The 17,386-nt window shown below is 43.1% G+C and overlaps 1 protein-coding gene across 2 annotated transcripts in view; it reads left to right on the top strand.

Moving 5' to 3' along the window:
* INPP5D (inositol polyphosphate-5-phosphatase D) overlaps positions 1-12,129 on the top strand; it is a 53,940-nt gene extending 41,811 nt beyond the window's left edge. Inside the window, exons 16-28 of one of the 2 annotated variants that reach the window (XM_041414368.1) lie at positions 123-231; positions 386-474; positions 709-790; positions 1,947-2,036; positions 2,195-2,308; positions 3,435-3,517; positions 4,514-4,601; positions 5,329-5,478; positions 6,223-6,316; positions 6,541-6,648; positions 7,147-7,416; positions 9,364-9,940; positions 11,086-12,129. In XM_041414368.1, coding sequence (XP_041270302.1) covers positions 123-231; positions 386-474; positions 709-790; positions 1,947-2,036; positions 2,195-2,308; positions 3,435-3,517; positions 4,514-4,601; positions 5,329-5,478; positions 6,223-6,316; positions 6,541-6,648; positions 7,147-7,416; positions 9,364-9,940; positions 11,086-11,088 — 1,857 coding nt within the window. In that variant the 3' untranslated portion in view covers positions 11,089-12,129. Of the gene's footprint in view, positions 1-122; positions 232-385; positions 475-708; positions 791-1,946; positions 2,037-2,194; positions 2,309-3,434; positions 3,518-4,513; positions 4,602-5,328; positions 5,479-6,222; positions 6,317-6,540; positions 6,649-7,146; positions 7,417-9,363; positions 9,962-11,085 lie in introns of those variants that run through there. The other variant, XM_041414367.1, reaches the window with a different exon arrangement.
* The last annotated feature ends 5,257 nt before the right edge of the window (positions 12,130-17,386 follow it).

Genomic DNA, 17,386 nt, shown 5'->3' with positions numbered 1-17,386 from the left:
GGGAAATGGCAGGGGCTACAGCTCTGTCAAACAGTTCAGGAGCACTTACCAGTTAACCTGTGAAGGGAGTATTTATAAGAGGTTTTGCATCATCTGCAGTTCTGCTGTTTCCCTGTTGGCAGGAAGCAGAGAATATTATCCAGAAGATCAGGCAGCAGCAGTATCCGGAGCTGCTGGCTTTCGACCAGCTTCTCCTCGAGAGAAGAGACCAAAAGGTGTTCCTGCAGTTCGGTGAGATCCTGTACTGGTTGGCAGGTTCTTCTGCTACATCCACAGGCTTTCTCTGCCAGCCCCAACATGGGGCAGGTGTACAGGGCAGTGGCTCTCTTGCCCATGTGAGGGTTCCCAATGGCCAAGCTGTAACCAAGCTCTTTCCCTGTTTTAGAGGAAGAGGAGATTACTTTTGCTCCAACCTACCGCTTTGAGAGAGGCACCCGGGAGAAGTATGTTTACACCAAGCAAAAAGCTACAGGGGTAGGTTGAAACTGATTTCCCTTCAGAGGTATGTGACAGAGCTGTGACAGCAACTCCTGAAGAAGAAAGTGACCTAAACCAGTCTCTGTGTTTTCTGTCCTTGTGTTTTGAAAGGAGTCAATATAAACAAAAAGACTTGACACAAATAGATGGTGCTTGGGTGAATAAATTTCCTGTTCTTTTTGAACTGGCCCTTTCCATTCTTCTTGACATGACTTCTCTTTTGGATTGCAGATGAAGTACAACTTGCCATCCTGGTGTGATCGAGTGCTCTGGAAATCCTACCCCATGGTGCACGTTGTGTGTCAGTCCTATGGTGGGTGGAGAACAGATTGTTGATAGCAAGGCAACCAGTCTGAAACGGAAATGATTCAGAACAGAGTCTGTAGGATCTCCCTGCACTGCCAGGCACTCAGCATAGAGGGACCTGATGTTAAAAGAGGCGGAGAGAGCCAAAATCTCTCTGCGTGTAACCTTACAGAGCTGGGAATTAATTCTGTTATTCTTTTATATGCAGAACACCACCTGGACAGTTGCAGCTGTCCAACTTTAGACCATGCTGTAGGATCACTTTACACCAGTTATTTCTTGGCAGCAACCACCACTTTTCCTGTGCAGTCACTACCAGGAACTCCTGACAGTGAATGCCAGCAGGACAGACCCTGTGTGCACAGTCCAGTCTGCAGAGACTGGAGCTGTAAACACATCTCTTGTATCAAATCATATTCCAGAAGAACTGTGTGGTATCAAGAGCCTGTTCCCTTTCCTGCTGAGAAGCATCACTAAAGTGCAGTTCAGGGAAGAGAAAAAGCCCACAAAACCTGTTTAATAAAAGACTCAAATACCAGTTCCTGAAATGTCATCAACTATTTGTAGGACCGAGCATCTGAGTATGCTGTTCATGGTTTCCTATGCGTAGATTGGGAGCATGGCTGTGAAAGTCTCTCAAGGACAAGGCAGGCTGATCTGATCACAGAGCCCATGATGCTGAGGCGTGGGGTTGAATAGGCCTCTCTGCAATGACTGGGTCTGCTGGAACTCTGTGTGTGTTTAGATACAATCAGGCCTTGGTCACCCACTGTTAACTTTCGGCCAGGAGCAAACTTTGTAGCACTGAAGCAGCACCAGTGTATTCTTGTGTGATTTCCTGCCATATTAGAGCTATACTTAGCTGTGCATGTTGCAGAGGTAACCAGGAAGCCTGTAAGAGCTTTTTGTACAGGAGGAATGTAACACTGACAGTCATCTACAAAACAGTACAGTAAAATGGTGTCCATTAACCAAAACTTGCTGTATTCTGACAGAAGAGTTACAATCATGTGTACTGACAGGAGTTTATGTAGAGAAACACTTTTGACTAGAGACAGTTACCAGAGAGACTGTTACATTTTCTGGAAAATTACTGAATCATATTTCTTTGGCAGTGATCTCCCTGGAGCAGGGCAGTAATCGTCCTCCCTTTCTCCTGGCAGGCTGCACCACTGACATCATGACAAGTGACCACAGTCCTGTGTTTGCCACCTTTGAAGTGGGAGTCACCTCACAGTTTGTTTCCAAGAACGGTCAGTCAGGTTGGGTGCATGTGTGCCATCTTCACCTTGGATACAGTATGCAGTGCTTTGTATATGCTGAGAGAAAAAGCTGATTCTTTGAAAGTCCACTCAAAAATGCTCTCTATCTCCTGCAGAAAGTGACATTATTTTCTCTTCCTCTTTCCTAGACTCCAAATACACAGATTCCCAAGGGGAGATAGAGTTCCTGCACTGCTACGCTACTCTGAAGACCAAGTCCCAGACCAAGTTCTACATTGAGTTTCATTCCAGCTGCTTAGAAAGTATGGGTTTGCCTATCTTTATTGTTTCTGTCAAAGTTTTCTGCATGTTTGGATTAGTTTTCCTTTGTCTTCTTTTGATCTGAAAAACAGCTATGTGGATTGTTCGTTCCAATGCATAAAAAGGGATGTCCTAAAGATTTGCTGTAGTTTGCAAGACATTCTATACTATCAGCAATACAGTCCAAACCCCATAGCCAAGGTAGCTGTAATCCATGCTTAGACATGTAGCCTTCCAACAGTTTTTCCACCTTGTTTGTCAGTCTAGTAATTCCTTTCTTGATGGGAAACATATATATCTTGCTTATCATACAGAAAATGCCTACATAGTAAAGACATGATTGATTAAATTTCTATTTGTGCCTGTTACAAATGATCAGGTGATTTCAAAATGAAGCATCTGCATTATCCTAGCAAAAATAATTTTAAATAATTGAATTAACCTGGTTAAACAAAAAATAAGTCAGAGGATCAGCTAAAAGGGAAATGAATGCTAGTGATGTGACTTTGTAAGTGGGACTGTGTACCCCGCAGCACCGCAGATTTCACTGCCTGTGCCCATGCTGTGGGGCTGAGTCTCAGCTGTTTATGTAACACAAGCCTACGTGCCCTTGCTGTGGGTTTTTTAAAGCAATCTCCCATCCCAGAACTGCTCTTGTAAGTGGGACAGCAAGCCTTTGGTGGATGCTTCATCACATTATCGCATGTCAGAGCGCTGTGTCAAAGACAGTTCCATAAAAGATTATTTTTTGGCTGTATCAAAATTTGCATAAATTTCTATGGAAACAGTGTATTACAAATCTTAAATTAGAATTTCAAAAGTATGCTATCTTGAGTGGCGTAGGAAGAGCTGTCATGTTCCTATCCTCCGGTCCATGTATGCACTGATCTCCTCAGTGCCAAGTTTAACTGCAAAATGAAACCATTTAACAATGCTCTAGCAAAACCACTTGCAAATTTACTGTGTGAAAATTCATCCAAAGCTCAGACTTTAAGCTTCTTAATTCTTTTAAAATTTGCGTCCAAGTAGGAAAATTATTGTAGGCTTTTTGGAGACATAGTGAAGAGGATTTGTAGCCCAGTTCTTGCTGTCTCTCTCCTGGTAAACTCCTTTCTTGTCCCTTTGCAGGCTTTGTAAAGAGCCAGGAAGGAGAAAATGAGGATGGAAATGAAGGGGAGCTTGTGGTAAAGTTTGTCGAGGCACTTCCAAAGGTAAACTGGGACAATACGTCCATATTTGTATAGAAGAGAAGCTTCCACTTTCACCCCATAAGAAACATTAGGTCTTTTACTTTCATAAATACTACTTTCAGGAACATTGTTGTGGTCTTGTTTACACTTAAAGGAACTGTAAGAATGAAGGATGGGCTTAGGCTAAACAGAGTATGTTGTAAGCAGGAAAGGACTTTCATATGTCAGTGTACTTACATATCTATGAAGAATTTTGCTGATGTGATTATGCCATTCAAAACCATGACTTTTTTTCTCACCTTTTTAGAAAACATAATGTTGGTTTGAGCAGGCCCATTTTTTTTTAGTTTTAAATGGAAAAGAAAACATGTTAAAAAGTAACTCTGCCCTGGAGCTTCTTTGTCTGGTCAGATAAAACTTCATATATTTTAGAAAAGTTGATTAAATATCTTTTACCTGTGTTAAAAAGAACATCAGTGTTCAGAAGTCATATTCTGAGTGTCACGTCAGACACAAGTCCTGTCCTTGAGATCGGAGCTGTCCTTCATTTCTTGGCATGGTGGGAGTTGAAAGAACTACAGGAGCTCCTGGATTTGGAGCAGATGTGCATATCAATACCTTTCTAAATAGCCCAGAAGTGCTGACTTTGGAAAGAGTGTCTTACACTGAGAAACTAGGGAAGGGCTCTACCACAAGTGATTGCAATAGCCAGCCAGACTTTTGGGAACAGACTGTAATCAGAGTCCAGACTGATTTTCAGTCCTGGACTACAGGAGAAAATTGCAGCTCATGCCACGAGTGTCAGATTTGCAGCATTCCATTTGCTGTGCTGGGACTCCAAGAGTGCAGCCTTCTATCACAGATACCCAGATATTATCAGAGGTTGATCCTGGAGGGGATGTGATACCCTCATGGGTTTATCCAGCAGGGTTTTCCTCATTTGGGACTGAGTCCCAGGGAGAAGTGTGCTCCTGTCAACCATGTGTTGTACTGACCCACCTTAACTTGTCTTTGCAGCTGACTCCAATTATTTCAGACCCAGAATACCTACTGGATCAACATATCCTGATCAGCATTAAGTCGTCAGACAGTGATGAATCTTATGGTAAGTGCTTGGCTGTAAAGTTCTGGATGAGTCAAAATCTGCTTAGATTCTTCCAAACTGAAAGAGTGGGAGAGAAGTAACTCCTATAGACTGAACAGCTATGATTTTAGAACTCAACATATACAGAAATATACATTCACTGTGGGCAATGTTTTGTGAAGTAATTATGGTTAAAGGAATATGAACTCAAAGCAACAACCTGTGTGAGCTTTACCAGTTCTGAAAGAGCAGTGGTTTAAAAAGAAAGTCCTTTACAGGAAGTAAATCAGGAGTCAGCATGTTTAAATGCATTTATTCAGAACATACAAATCCTGTTTCACTTGCACTTACTTGAGGCATTTCTCCTGGCTACAGAAAAGTATTTGGCTGTGCTTGTGGCTGCCAGATTGTCACCAGCCAGAGAATGCAGTCCTTGTCCACAGAAGGCTCTTTGCCTAAATCCCATTAACAGCAATAGCAGCCACAGGCTCGTGTTTTCCTTACCAGGAGTGGAAGCTCAGAACCCTGAGGTTACTCACAGGTAACTTCGATGCTCAAATCCTTCACGCACACATGAAGTGAAATAAATGCCCCTAATTTCTCAGAGATATTAGGCTCCTTACTGTGATCCAAAGCAGATTCTCTCCAGTAATTACATACCTGTCAGTGCATTGGTAGTAGATGACACAAAATATTTCAGAGCTTTGTTTCTCAGTCCCAGCCTCATTGTCTCCCTGTTGTCCTTTAGGGGAAGGCTGCATTGCCTTGCGAATAGAAGCAACAGAATCCTTAGCTCCAATCCATACTGTGCTCACACACCATGGAGAGAAAACGGGGATCTTCCAAGGTGAAATCAAGTTACAAACGTCACAAGGAAAACAGAGAGAGAAACTGTATGGTAAGGAACATCATCATCTCTGCAATGCTCACACTAGAGAATGCTCACCTCGAAAGATTTCTGATAACTGTCAAGGAATTGAAAATTATCTCTACAGTGCCTGTAGTCACAGAGAATGCTTTTGACGCAGAGTGCAAGGAGCTGTGAGTACGGTTAGCTCTCAGGAGCATACCTGTACTCTTTCAGGAAGACAGAACAATTGGATTCTGTGGGGTTTTTCATCAGTCAAGTAAATTCAGCAGACTGAGAGAGCCCCCTGTCTGTTACCTGCACTGGTTTTATTGAATGGGGATCCCTTACTTCCATTTGTGATATGGCACACTCCATGCCAAGCTCTCCCTGCTCCAGTCATCCTGGGGAGCAAAGGGTATGTCAGGCTCTCAATGAGCACTTTCTTAGCTAGAAGATCACAAACTTTGCTTTTTTCACCTTGCTATCTGTTGTTCTCATTCAGAGTACAGAAACAGCCATTTACAATTATTCATTATATTTACAATTATTCTCAATGGTAGAATGACTGTATGTGTCTGTTTGGTGGGTCATGAACTTTGTATTTCAAGACTCATTTCTTCCTCTGTCAACAAGACATGACATGTATTAGTAGATAGTTGAAAACGTAACAGCAATAACAGTTTAAAACTGTCCATCACTCTGATGGACAAAAAGATACTTTATTGAACACGGGAAGACAGAAAACTTGAGCAGACAGACTCTGGAGATATGTGTGCCCCTTCTTTCCTTCAGATTTTGTCAAGATTGAACGTGATGAAATCACTGGTCAGAAACCAAAAAACATCAGCAATTTAGAGCCTAACAAAGACTGGGATCCAGCTAACAGGTAAAGGGCAAGTGGGTAAGTCAGTTCCAGGAAAATGGTTGGCGCCATAAATGCAAAGTTTGGCTTGCTGTGGGAGCAGCATCAAGAGGTGTGCTGAGCACTGGGAAGCTGCTTTGTGGCTCTGTGGTCAATGCTCCTGTGCCCAAAAGTTCAAAAGCTGAGAATGCATTAGCCAGAATGGGTCCCTGAACCCTCTTAAAAAAAGGCCTTCATATTTCCAACAGAAAGTCAAAATCTACTCATCTGATGGCCAGAGAGGCAGCAGCCATCGCTCGTTACTGGGGGAGTGCTGTCTCTTCTCCAGACAGCCCGGGAAAGGAGGATATTTTACGGTAACCTTGCCACCTTACTTCTGACAGCTTGGGGTGGGAAGCTATACTCAAACTGCCTGGCTTTCCTTTCCAAGAGTCATAGCATTAGCCTGAGTAAGGCTGTCCTTTCACCTTTTTTCACTGGTGCTTTTCCTTGAGGGCAGCTTCTGGCTGGGCCCAGAAACCTATGACAGCTCCCACATGTGGCTGCAGAAGCTGAGTGCTCTCTGCAGCCTGGAAAGGGAAGCATCTGCTACAGCCACAGGAACTATTTTGGGGGTGGGGGAGGTTGTCTTGACCCAGCTGCTTCCTCTCCAGTGACCGAGGGGAGTGAGGCACTAACAGGACTCCCACTTTTTCCCTGATTCTGAAGCAACAGTGACCAAAAAAAAAAAAAAAGGCAGGTATTGAATCTAAGCGGTCATTGGGTACTAACTCCTTTGAAGCTGGCAGGGAGACAAAAAACCCCAAAGGTATTTGTGCATGTACCTCCCTAACAATATTTCTTCTCTTGAGCAGCTCCACCACCACAGACATCAGCAACCCCAACTACCTGGGCATGGCTTCCTTCTCTCAGCAGCCCTCTGCAACCTGCCAGCTTAAGCAGACATCTTCATCAGAGCAGCCACCTTCCCTCTGGAACTATGAGCAGCAGTCCAAAGAGAACACCTCCCTAATGGGGCAGAGTCACTCATCCTCCACATCACCCTCCTTGTCACCTCTGTCTCCAAAACCATCCCTCCAGCCTACAGCAAACAGAAGCATTTGTAATTGGAATCAAGAGTACCAGTGAGTGTTTGAATTTTGCACTGAGGCTGGGCTCCTCTCTCCTGTCATTCTGCACAGTCACTGTTTCATTATCTGTTTAGAGAGTTCAAGGTGCAGCATATTCTTTACATATTTTATCTCTAGAATGAGAAAGATAAGTGAAGGTCACAAGTACAGAATTGCATATTCAAAGAAAACTAGTGTAGCAGTTCCTCAGACTTTTGTGAAAGGAAAGCCAAAGATAATGAGTTAAACTTACAATTAAATAATGGAATCTTAGAATCGTAGAATGGTTTAGATTAGAATGGACCTTAAAGCTTATCTCATTTCACCCCCTGTCATGGGTGAAATACCTTCCACTATTCCAGAGTGCTTCAAGCCCCAGGCAACCTGCCTTGGATGCTTCCAGGGATGGGGCAGCCACAGCTTCTCTCTGCCAGGGTCTCAGCACCCTTCTTCCTAACATCCAACCTAAATCTCTCCTCTTCTGTTTTAAAACCTCCCCCTTGTCCTGTCACTATCTGCACTCTCCCTCCTTTGTGTAAGTCCCCTTTAGGCACTGGAAGGCTGCAGTGAAGACTCCTTGGAGTCTTTTCCTGACAAACAGCCTATTGTCTCAACCTGATATATGTAGGTCTAATTCTCTACCAAAAGAAGAGAAGGAGAAGTTTACAAAGTTGACTGTAATAACAAAGAATAAAAGGGGGGAGTGTGGCATAGATCCTTCCCCTGGATAGGAAGGAGAGGTCCTTCGTGTGTTATATGTGAAGTTCTGAATTTCTACTGACATGATAAAAATGTCCAGCTGCTGCAGAAGCTACACTCCATGTATTGTCTCTATCACAAGCCTTGATGCAGAATTCATCTGGCAACTGAAAATATCCCATCCCTTCCCAGCTTAGTGAGGTGATGAGGCTACTTCACACTAGTGCATGTGTGCCATCTGTGTCCTTGTTGCAGACCTCTTCACCGCCAAGAGACAGCTGCTCTTTGAGCTGGGCTGGAGCTCCCTGGTAAATGGGTGTGGCACTCTGGAAGTCAAAACTTGCAGTAGTCAGAGCTGCCAGCACTGCTGGGGTCTGTTCTGTACCCGGCAGTGCTCCATCATGGCTCAGCTCTCTGCTCCGGCATGCGCTGACTGCCAGAGAAGAGCTTGACACATGGAACACAACTCATCCGAAGACACCCAAAGAACATATGCCACTCACCTCTATTCCACTCTGCTCACTGATATTGTGGCTGATTTTTTAAGTACTTTGCAGGTGAAAGCCTAGCCAAATCAGGTCTAGTGACCCAAACCCATACGACCTGTTGGGTCCCATTGTACAGCTGTGCAGTCATTCCAGGCTGAGCTGCAGCTCAAAGGGCTCTGCTGGGAATGCACATGGATTGTCTCACCCTACAGCAGAGCTATTACTCTTACACTGTGCATTTGGGTGCATTAAGGAAATTTATCCCTTCCTTAGGAATACCATGCTGCATTGGTAGCAAGAAGAGATTGACCTAGTTGTAAAATGCCACAGGATGATGTGAGCTCTTATTTTAAGCCTCTAGACAACCATTTCCATCCTCTCTGTGAGATCTGAAGATTAATATTCAAATTCAGATTTGTGTGTGTCACAGAGTCATCAAAGGACCTGGCACAGTTTGGCTCAGTAGTTTATCTGTCTTTAAAAAGAAGCCAAACATCACTGACAGAACTGTAACCTAGCAAGGAGTTTACACAATGCTATGCATATCTGCTCTCTATCACATTACTAATGATTAAACAAAGTAAAACACACTTCTGTTCTCTCTGTTAAACACACTTTTGTTCTCCCTCCCCAAATTTGTTTTCCTGTTGCCTCTTCGGGCAGTCAGTTTAATTTTCTCACACTCATTTACTATTCATGTCCTCTCTAAATCAGTCAGTGACTCTCTTGCCTGCTCTTCACAAGTCTCCTTTTTACCCTACTTGCATGACTGTAGGCTGCCTGACATGGGGAAATCCACAGCCGAGCCTGTGCTGCAGGAGGAGGGGCAGCAAAGGCCAGAGATGTTCGAGAACCCACTGTATGGCTCCATGGGCTCCAAGGGCAAGGTGGCCCCAAAGAAAGAGCAGGAATATCCCAAGGCCTTGTGGAAAGAGCAGCCGCCACTGCCTGAGCAGAGCTGTCATCTCACAAAGCCACAGGAGCCTGAGTGCAGCAAGACCTCTGGCAAACAGCCATCACCACCTTTCCTGGTGCCCACACAGCGATTCCGGTCCTACACTTCATCCTACCAACTGGAAGAAAAGAATACAGGGGAAAAGAGTCAAGGCAAACCAAAGATGACAACACCATTGGAAAACTCAGCGCCGCTCAAAAAACTCACGAAGCCACCAAGGGCTGAAGTCAGCCTGAGCATCCAGGGACAGCAGAACAAGCCACCCCTTCCCTCCAAGAGCCGGGCAGTGCTGGACATGCAGAACTCCAAGGGCCGTGACTATCGGGACAGTTCAGAGCTGCCGCACTCCGGGAAGCACCGGATGGAGGAGAGCCCGGTCAGCAGGACAGCTACACCGGTGCGTTACTCGGGAGAATGAAGTGGGGTGGGAGATGTCACTGCGACTCGAGTAGTACTGGCTCAGTCACTAAGTCCTCACTCCATGGTTCCTATCCGAGCTCAGTGCTGTCCCACAAACCTACAGGGCCTGCAGAGCAAGGGGTGCCAGGGAATATCCTAAAGCAGTATTGCTGCAGAGGATGGCATGTTGTGAAACTATGGCCTTTATTGTATTTGTGGGGTCCCTCGTGGCAGGAAGGAATGATGAATGTGACTCCATGTTCTCAGAAGGCTAAGTTATTATTTTATGATACTATATTATATTAAAGAATACTAAACTAAACTATACTAAAGAATACAGAAAGGATACTTACAGAAGACTAAAAAGATAATAATGAAACTCGTGACTCTCTCTCCAGAGTCCAACACAGCTTGGCCCCAATTTGCCACTGAGTCAAAACAACTCACAGCGAAACCAATGAAACCATCACCTGTTGATAAGCAATCTCCAACCACATTGCAAAGCAGCAAAACACAGGAGAAGCAATGACATAATATTGTTTTCCTTTTTCTCTGAGGCTTGTCAGCTTCCCAGGAGAAAAATCCTGAGTGACGGGATTTTTCAGAAAATATGAATGTGAGAGGCCTTAGCTTTGCAGGAATTTTTACCTTCTTCTGGACTGTTTAAGCCTGGTAGTAACAAGAGGAATGCAAATAGTCAGTACGTTGCTATGTCTTGTTTTGGGCATACTGTTCCTGAAAGTGGTTGATCCTGGCCTGATAGCACGAATCTGTAGGATTGGGCAATGGATTTGCTTTGCTGTAAGTAATAAAAAGATGATGAAAAGTAGTTAGTGGTAAACACTTAGCAACTTAGAACAGTGTGTTCAAAACCATTACTGAACCCTCTACAGAAATAATCAGACATACACTTTCCTGGGCTGGTGGGTTTATTCATTGTGGTTTGGTTCAGTTTTGTGTTGTTTTTTGGGTTCTTTTCAACAGAACATAGGAGCTGTATGAGAAGGAGTAGGGGAGGCCTTAGTAAGTGCATTTGGGAGGAAAAGCCCTCTAGAGCAGGCTGTAGGATTTTTTCTTTTCTATCTCCATCAAAACTTGTACAATTGACAATATACAAGCTGATGTCTTCTCTTGTCTCTACAGTGAACACGACACAGCAGCTGGTGGTACTCTAGGAGGAATCCTGATGGGAAGAACGATGGAGACTACTGCTTTGTTCACACTGATGTCCTCTAGTCTGGTTCTAAAAAAGACTGAGGAATTTTATTTTTGAGGGTGCAGCCCTCCCTGTGATTATGAAAATGTTATAGCTGAGAAGCTTATCCTATGTCGCTCAGACCAAGAGGGGCCAGGACCACAATACCAAATGCAAGTTATTCTTTTCAGTGTCACTTTGGTACTTCCATGTAAAGGTGGGTGGCCAAGTACATGCATTAGTAAATGTTTTGGAAAAGAGGATGGTACGGTACAAGGACTAGGAGATGAAAAGGGTGCATTGAAAAAAAACCCTTCCTACAAAAGCAAGATTTCTATTTTGTGTTACAGGATTCCTATTAAAGAGTGATATGTAAAAGAAAGCATCTTAAAAGCGGTACAGCTTCAAAAGCATGTCCTATCCATGGAGCAAGGAGGTCAGGGAGAGTGGGGAACAAGTCTGAATAGCAGATACTGATGCAGGTCACACACCCTCAGTGGAGCCAGCCTTGCCTGGAGCTCGGGGCTGCATCCCTGCACCACCCAGGGGACACAGCAAGTGAGGGCCAGCCCATGGCACTGCAGCTCCTTTTTCTTCAAGCAGGCCCTGCTTTGATAGCCCAACAAACAGAGGGAAACACCAGAACCACAGGCAAAACAGGGGAAGAGGAAGGGCCCATGGGAGCCCAGAAGTAAAACTGCCTGCAGGGGCAGATAGCAGCACCCCAGCCTGCCTGGCAGCAAGCACTCTGCTTTGGAGGACACTGGCCAGCTGGTTTTGGAGCATTCTTAATAGACTAATGCTGACCTTACTGTACACTTTTGCTCATTGACTGAGACTGAATAATGTTAACATACTTGTAATTTCTGTTATACTCATGTTAAGTATTAATATTGTGGTTACTATTAGACTAAGCCTGTTGTGACTTAATCACTGTTACTGTTTCCATGTTGATTATCTAAAAAATAATAAAATAGTCACCTTTCTGGTCATTCTTTATTGAAAATTCAGAACTGCTTGTCACATGATTCAGCTTTAGGTGGGTGTTACACCGGCTTGCTCAGTGACAGTAGTCCCTGCCCAGAGAAAACACCAAAGGCACCAAGGAGAGCAGGGAAGGCACGACATGGACAACTGAGAATGCATCCATCTGTCTGCACAGACCTTTTGTGGATATAGCTGCTTTGAAAACTACAGGACCTGTTAGCAGGTACAGTTACTAATTATGTGAGTGTAGAAAATGTACAGCAATTTTACTGAAGGAGAAGAGACCAAGCATAGGCTTGTGAGAACGGGTGGAAGAGGACAACCTGTAGTTAGAAACCTTTCAAGAAGAGATGACTTTTTTGCTATGCAGGTTGGAGTTTCTAGGCATCATTACTGAAGCAGCTGGCTCTACAACCTACAAATCAGCAAGAGAGACCATGAGCTTACACTCCTCTTGCTTTATTCAGCAGAACCCTCTCTGTGTAATTGCCATAATTCAGTAGCCGTGGTATTTTGCTGGCCTTGAAAAGCATTTCACTTTTCCAGGTTGCAGAAGAACTTGTGTGGCCACCGAATAAAACCTCCCTGGAGCAGGTGAGCTTTCTATCCAATACAGAGAATTAGATCAGCTGTCATTAATTCTGGGCAGTGTTCTTCTATGTCTGGAGATGGAAATGAGATGAGCTTTCTGTAAAAAAATTTAACTTCTCAACAGTGAGAAAAGCTCAGATTTTTTTTTGCTTTATCCCTGACTCCCTAAACTGTAAAAAATAAAATATATTCCCCAAAACTTAGAAACTAAAAGCTGCATATAAAACAAATATAGCTTCCTGTGTAAACCTTCTCCTGATTGAGAATGCCGCTTAAATTATGCACACATTTGCAGATGAACAGATTTTGAGAACACTGGACTTGCTAAGGCATAAAAATCCATCCAGGTATATAATTTGGCCTGTCCTTTAGAAAGGCATGTTGCTGGGGAAGAAAAGCAGATTGCCTACCCTCTTGGGGTTCCAAAGACGGTCTGATGGAATGGTGGCAAATGCCACCAGCTTTGTGTAAGTGGACAGTGTGCAAAAGAAGGCTCTGCAAAGAGCTTTCTGCAGCCTCTCTCCATAAGAGTCTTCTCAGGTGAGCAGCCTAGACAAGGAGCGGAGAAGTGGGACAAATGGTGAGACACTACATAGTACTTGTCTCTGTGGCCAGACTGGCTGTGCCTTGGGATGGTAGAAGTGGTAACAACAGCTATGGGAGCTTGGCAGATGTGAATATCAGAAAATTGAATTTAACAAATAAGTCTGGTGTTTCTGTTTGTTATATTTAAGTTTTAATTTCTGTCACAAAGCCTCTAAGATGATATCTACTGGTTTTACTGCCACTGCTGTTCACATGTCTTGAACCACATGAAAGCAGAACTGAATATAAGCTGCTGCTTTTTCTGACATCTCTGAGCCTGACTCCCTCTTGCCAAACTAGGCACTTTTCTCTACCCTCTCTGCTGTTGTCCAGTTAAGCTGGTACAGGCAGTATGAGCAAGAGACATAAACTGAAGGATATGAATTGTCCAAAAGTGTACTGATTTCCCCCAGGTGTATTATCTATCCATAACTTTCCGGCATCCTTTATTTTAAGTTCTTAAAATAGCTGGAGTCTTTTTGTACTTATTTCTATGGAGACCCAGCTGTCAAAAATGCTTGAAGTTCCCAGCTACAGGATGTTATGTTGCAGAGTAAGTTTTAAACCCCCCATTTCCTGCACCTGTTGCACCTAACACCAGTTTCCTTGTTCTCTCAGTGTACAACCACCACAGGGCACCTTTAAGCCTTTTCCTAAGATGTTGTGGGCGATGCATTTTCTTCCTGGTAAAGGTATGGTCTTAGAGGAAATGGCTCAAGGAAGAGGAAAAACAGAAGGAATACCAAATTAAGGTGAGTTACTCACTCCAAAATAGCAAGGGGATAATTCTGATGTTAGAAATGATGTTTCCTTAAGCCTATAATCCACTGGGACCAAGCACCCTTTTTCTGTTCAGCTTAAAACTAACCATTTAGTCAGTATCCTCCTACTTGTTTTTAAAATGAAAGGTTTGCTAAAATTTTACGACGTTTTTCTGTTGTCCTTGTGATAATACAGTAACAGTCCATGTGATTGAAAGGATGTATTGTCCAGAAATTAACTGATTCACCCTCAGACCAAGCTCCTTATTTTTATAACATTGTGGAGGCTCAGATATTTATGTGTGAATAAACTGTGGATGTTGGGACTAACTGACCAAGGTGACGCAGGTCAGTTACCAGAGACCTCCTAACCAGTATCAGCAGATGGATTGGAAATAGACAATACTCACATATTTCTCTTTTATTTCTGTAATCTCTTCCTGAAAGAAAGCGACACTTTTCCCCTGTGGGACATTTGCCAACAAGACTCTTTCCCTGCTGTCATTTGTGATGTTCCTTGCTGATAACAGATCAAAGGTGCGGCCAGTGGGCTGGGCTTGGGGAAGTGAAGGGTGCTGCAAAGCCTCTCAATCATCAGCTACATCAACTGCATCTGTGTGGTGCTCATGTGGTTGAGGCTGAAGTATTTAGTGACCGGGTCAATGGCTTTGCCTGCTCTCTGTGCCCAGCTGGCACTGTCTCACATGCTGGTCACACCTGCCACCAAAGGGCTGCTGCAGTCCCCAGTGCATTCCTGGAAGGCCTATGGAAGGATTTGTTATGCAAGTGCTACAGAATAATCCAAATACTCCTTTCAATGTGGAGGAAAGTGTTAGCTGCAGAGGTACGAGATGTTCTTTCTAAATATATATGTAAGCAAACATCAAGTTATTATTCACATGAATATGAAAAAGATCTTTCTAACTCTACAGTGTGTGCATGGTGTTGTTTCAAATGAGGCTTCTAATAAGAAGTATTTTAAGATTACATTTGTGTTAAACTACTGAAATTTCTCAGAAATTCTTTCAGAGTTGAATCCCACGTTGACAGAAGAGCGAGATTTCTTTTTGCCTACTGTAATTTGCTATATTTTTTTTTCTGCATTATCTTATTATGCATCATCACAAAGCATTATCTCATTATGTATCACCAAATTTCCCTGAACTTCTGTTCTCAGTTCATTACCATTATTCAGTTTCATTAATTTTATTTGCAGATAATCTTTGCTCTAGCTCCTAAGTCAGCTAAACTAAAGGATACTTCAGTGTACCCTTTTAGATCAAAACTAACTGACAGTCTTCTGTAGCTCTCACAAAACTGTGATCAGAACTGTTTTACAAACCCCAGTATTGAGAAGCCATCACAAAAACCAGACACGGGTCTGCTGAATGTGGTGCTTGAATGGAGAATTTCCAGAGGCCCATCCAAACTCAGCTGTTCCATGCTTGTGTGGTTCTATTTAACTGAGACTATTCTTTGCCAGGAATGGTAATCTGCTACACATTACAGTTATTATTAACACTTTACTGTGTTTTTTCCCAAGGTCTGGTCTAGATTACATAGAAAACAAATCAGTCTCTTATCATGAAGTATTAGATTATATCATAACTAATAAAGATGGCACAGAACAGGGTAGTAAATATTGCATGAGTAAATGAGCTGGAGAGAGAATGCATGGGTGGAAATGGATGAAGGTGTCCAGAAACATGCAGAAAGGTTACAGAAAAGACTTTGTGAAGGAGAGGGAACCCAGCAGAAGGGAGGTGGGTAAAAGCTCTCTCTCATAGAAACAGGTCAGTCAAGGGAAGAAAGTAAAGGTAGCAAAGAGACTGGAAAATGAAAAGAGACCTTTGCAACAGAAAAGATGGAGAGTTAGCACAGAATTTGTGTCTACTCCATACTTCACAGTAATTTGCATCTTGACATTATGACTTGAAGTACAAAGAAAATGACCAGATGTGGGACATGTTCCCTCTTTTCAAAGGTAAACTGAAGATCCAAAACATAGCTGAATTCAAAAATGGTGTTTTGAGCATAATTTTGGGAAGAACACTGGTGATCAGTATCTTCCTGGAAAATTAGCATTTCTGGTTCCCAGTCAGGAAACAGTGAAGGAAGTAAGTGAATCTGAGCACTAAGCTACAGGGAAACATCCCATCAGAATCTGCTCCACTCACCTCAGAGCAAGGATCCGTTCTGTCACCTGAGTGTCATTTACAACACAGCCAGCTCAGAATAAGAACTGGGCTAGTGGGGGCCCTGATGGGACCCTGCAATCCATTCACCACACCAGCAAAGAGTACACTACAAAATCCTTCACCATGTTTTCAAGTGGCCTTATCCTCCAGCAGGAGAGACTGTCATCTGCCTCAAGCAGCCTGTTTCGAGCTTCACCAGCTTTTACCAGCCCTTCCTCATCTCTAGTGGCCATTTTTTGGGTTAACTTTAGGCTCTTTCAATGTAATCCTGTCCCATATGAACAAGAAGATCAGGGCATTGTCTTAATTTTCTGACATGCATATTTACATAGTGCTGTCATGTTTCCCATATGTCTTATCCTTGTTAGGGTAAACAATTCCAACTGTCCAAGTCTTTCTTCTGGATCAAATCTCCTATATACATTTGTCATTCCTGATGAGCTACTTTGACATTCTCAATTCTTCCTGAAATGTGCTGGCTAAAGCTGGACACATCTCCACTAGAAGTCCTGCTTTTCCCTCTATGGACGTGGAATGCCAAATTCATTGGAGGCACAGTTTTTGCTTCTTCACTGTAGAAGGAGCTTTCTGACAAGCAGGCTAATTTGGAAGTCTGAAATTTTTACTTCTGAATTAAAGTGTTGAATAAATTGCCAGATTTTGATGCTGCTGGTGGCAGAAAGGTGCTTCAAGTGAAGAAGCCGCTTTCAGCCAGAACAAGCTGTTTTGTCACGCCTTCTTACAGTTCTTGGGGATATGAAAGGAGAGCAGGATGACAGATGATGACATGGAGCAGGGATGTGCTATTGGAAAGACTTCCAGAAACCTCAGATATATTTAAGAATATTGTATTGGAGTGGGAAAAGCATTGTTAGCAGGTACTGTAAGGAAAATCAGGATGTCCTGCCCACTAGAGAAATCACAGATTACAGAAACGTAGACATCTGTAATGTAGTGTGATTTTTATAAATTCAAATATATACAGATGACAATTAATTTAAGTCCTTCCCTTGGAACATTCTAGCAGCTGCTGTAAACAGTAAAACGTGCAATGTTTGATATAATTAATTTATCTAGTGCTTGAGGACACATCTTTTTTTTCCCCATGTCTTTTCTACTCACACCGA

Source organism: Onychostruthus taczanowskii, unplaced genomic scaffold (genome assembly GCF_017590055.1).
Source record: "Onychostruthus taczanowskii isolate IOZ18803 unplaced genomic scaffold, ASM1759005v1 scaffold45, whole genome shotgun sequence".
NCBI classification, from domain to species: Eukaryota; Metazoa; Chordata; class Aves; order Passeriformes; family Passeridae; genus Onychostruthus; species Onychostruthus taczanowskii.
The sequence above is the reverse complement of the archived record's forward strand: the minus strand, read 5'-3'. Positions and strand labels throughout refer to the sequence as shown.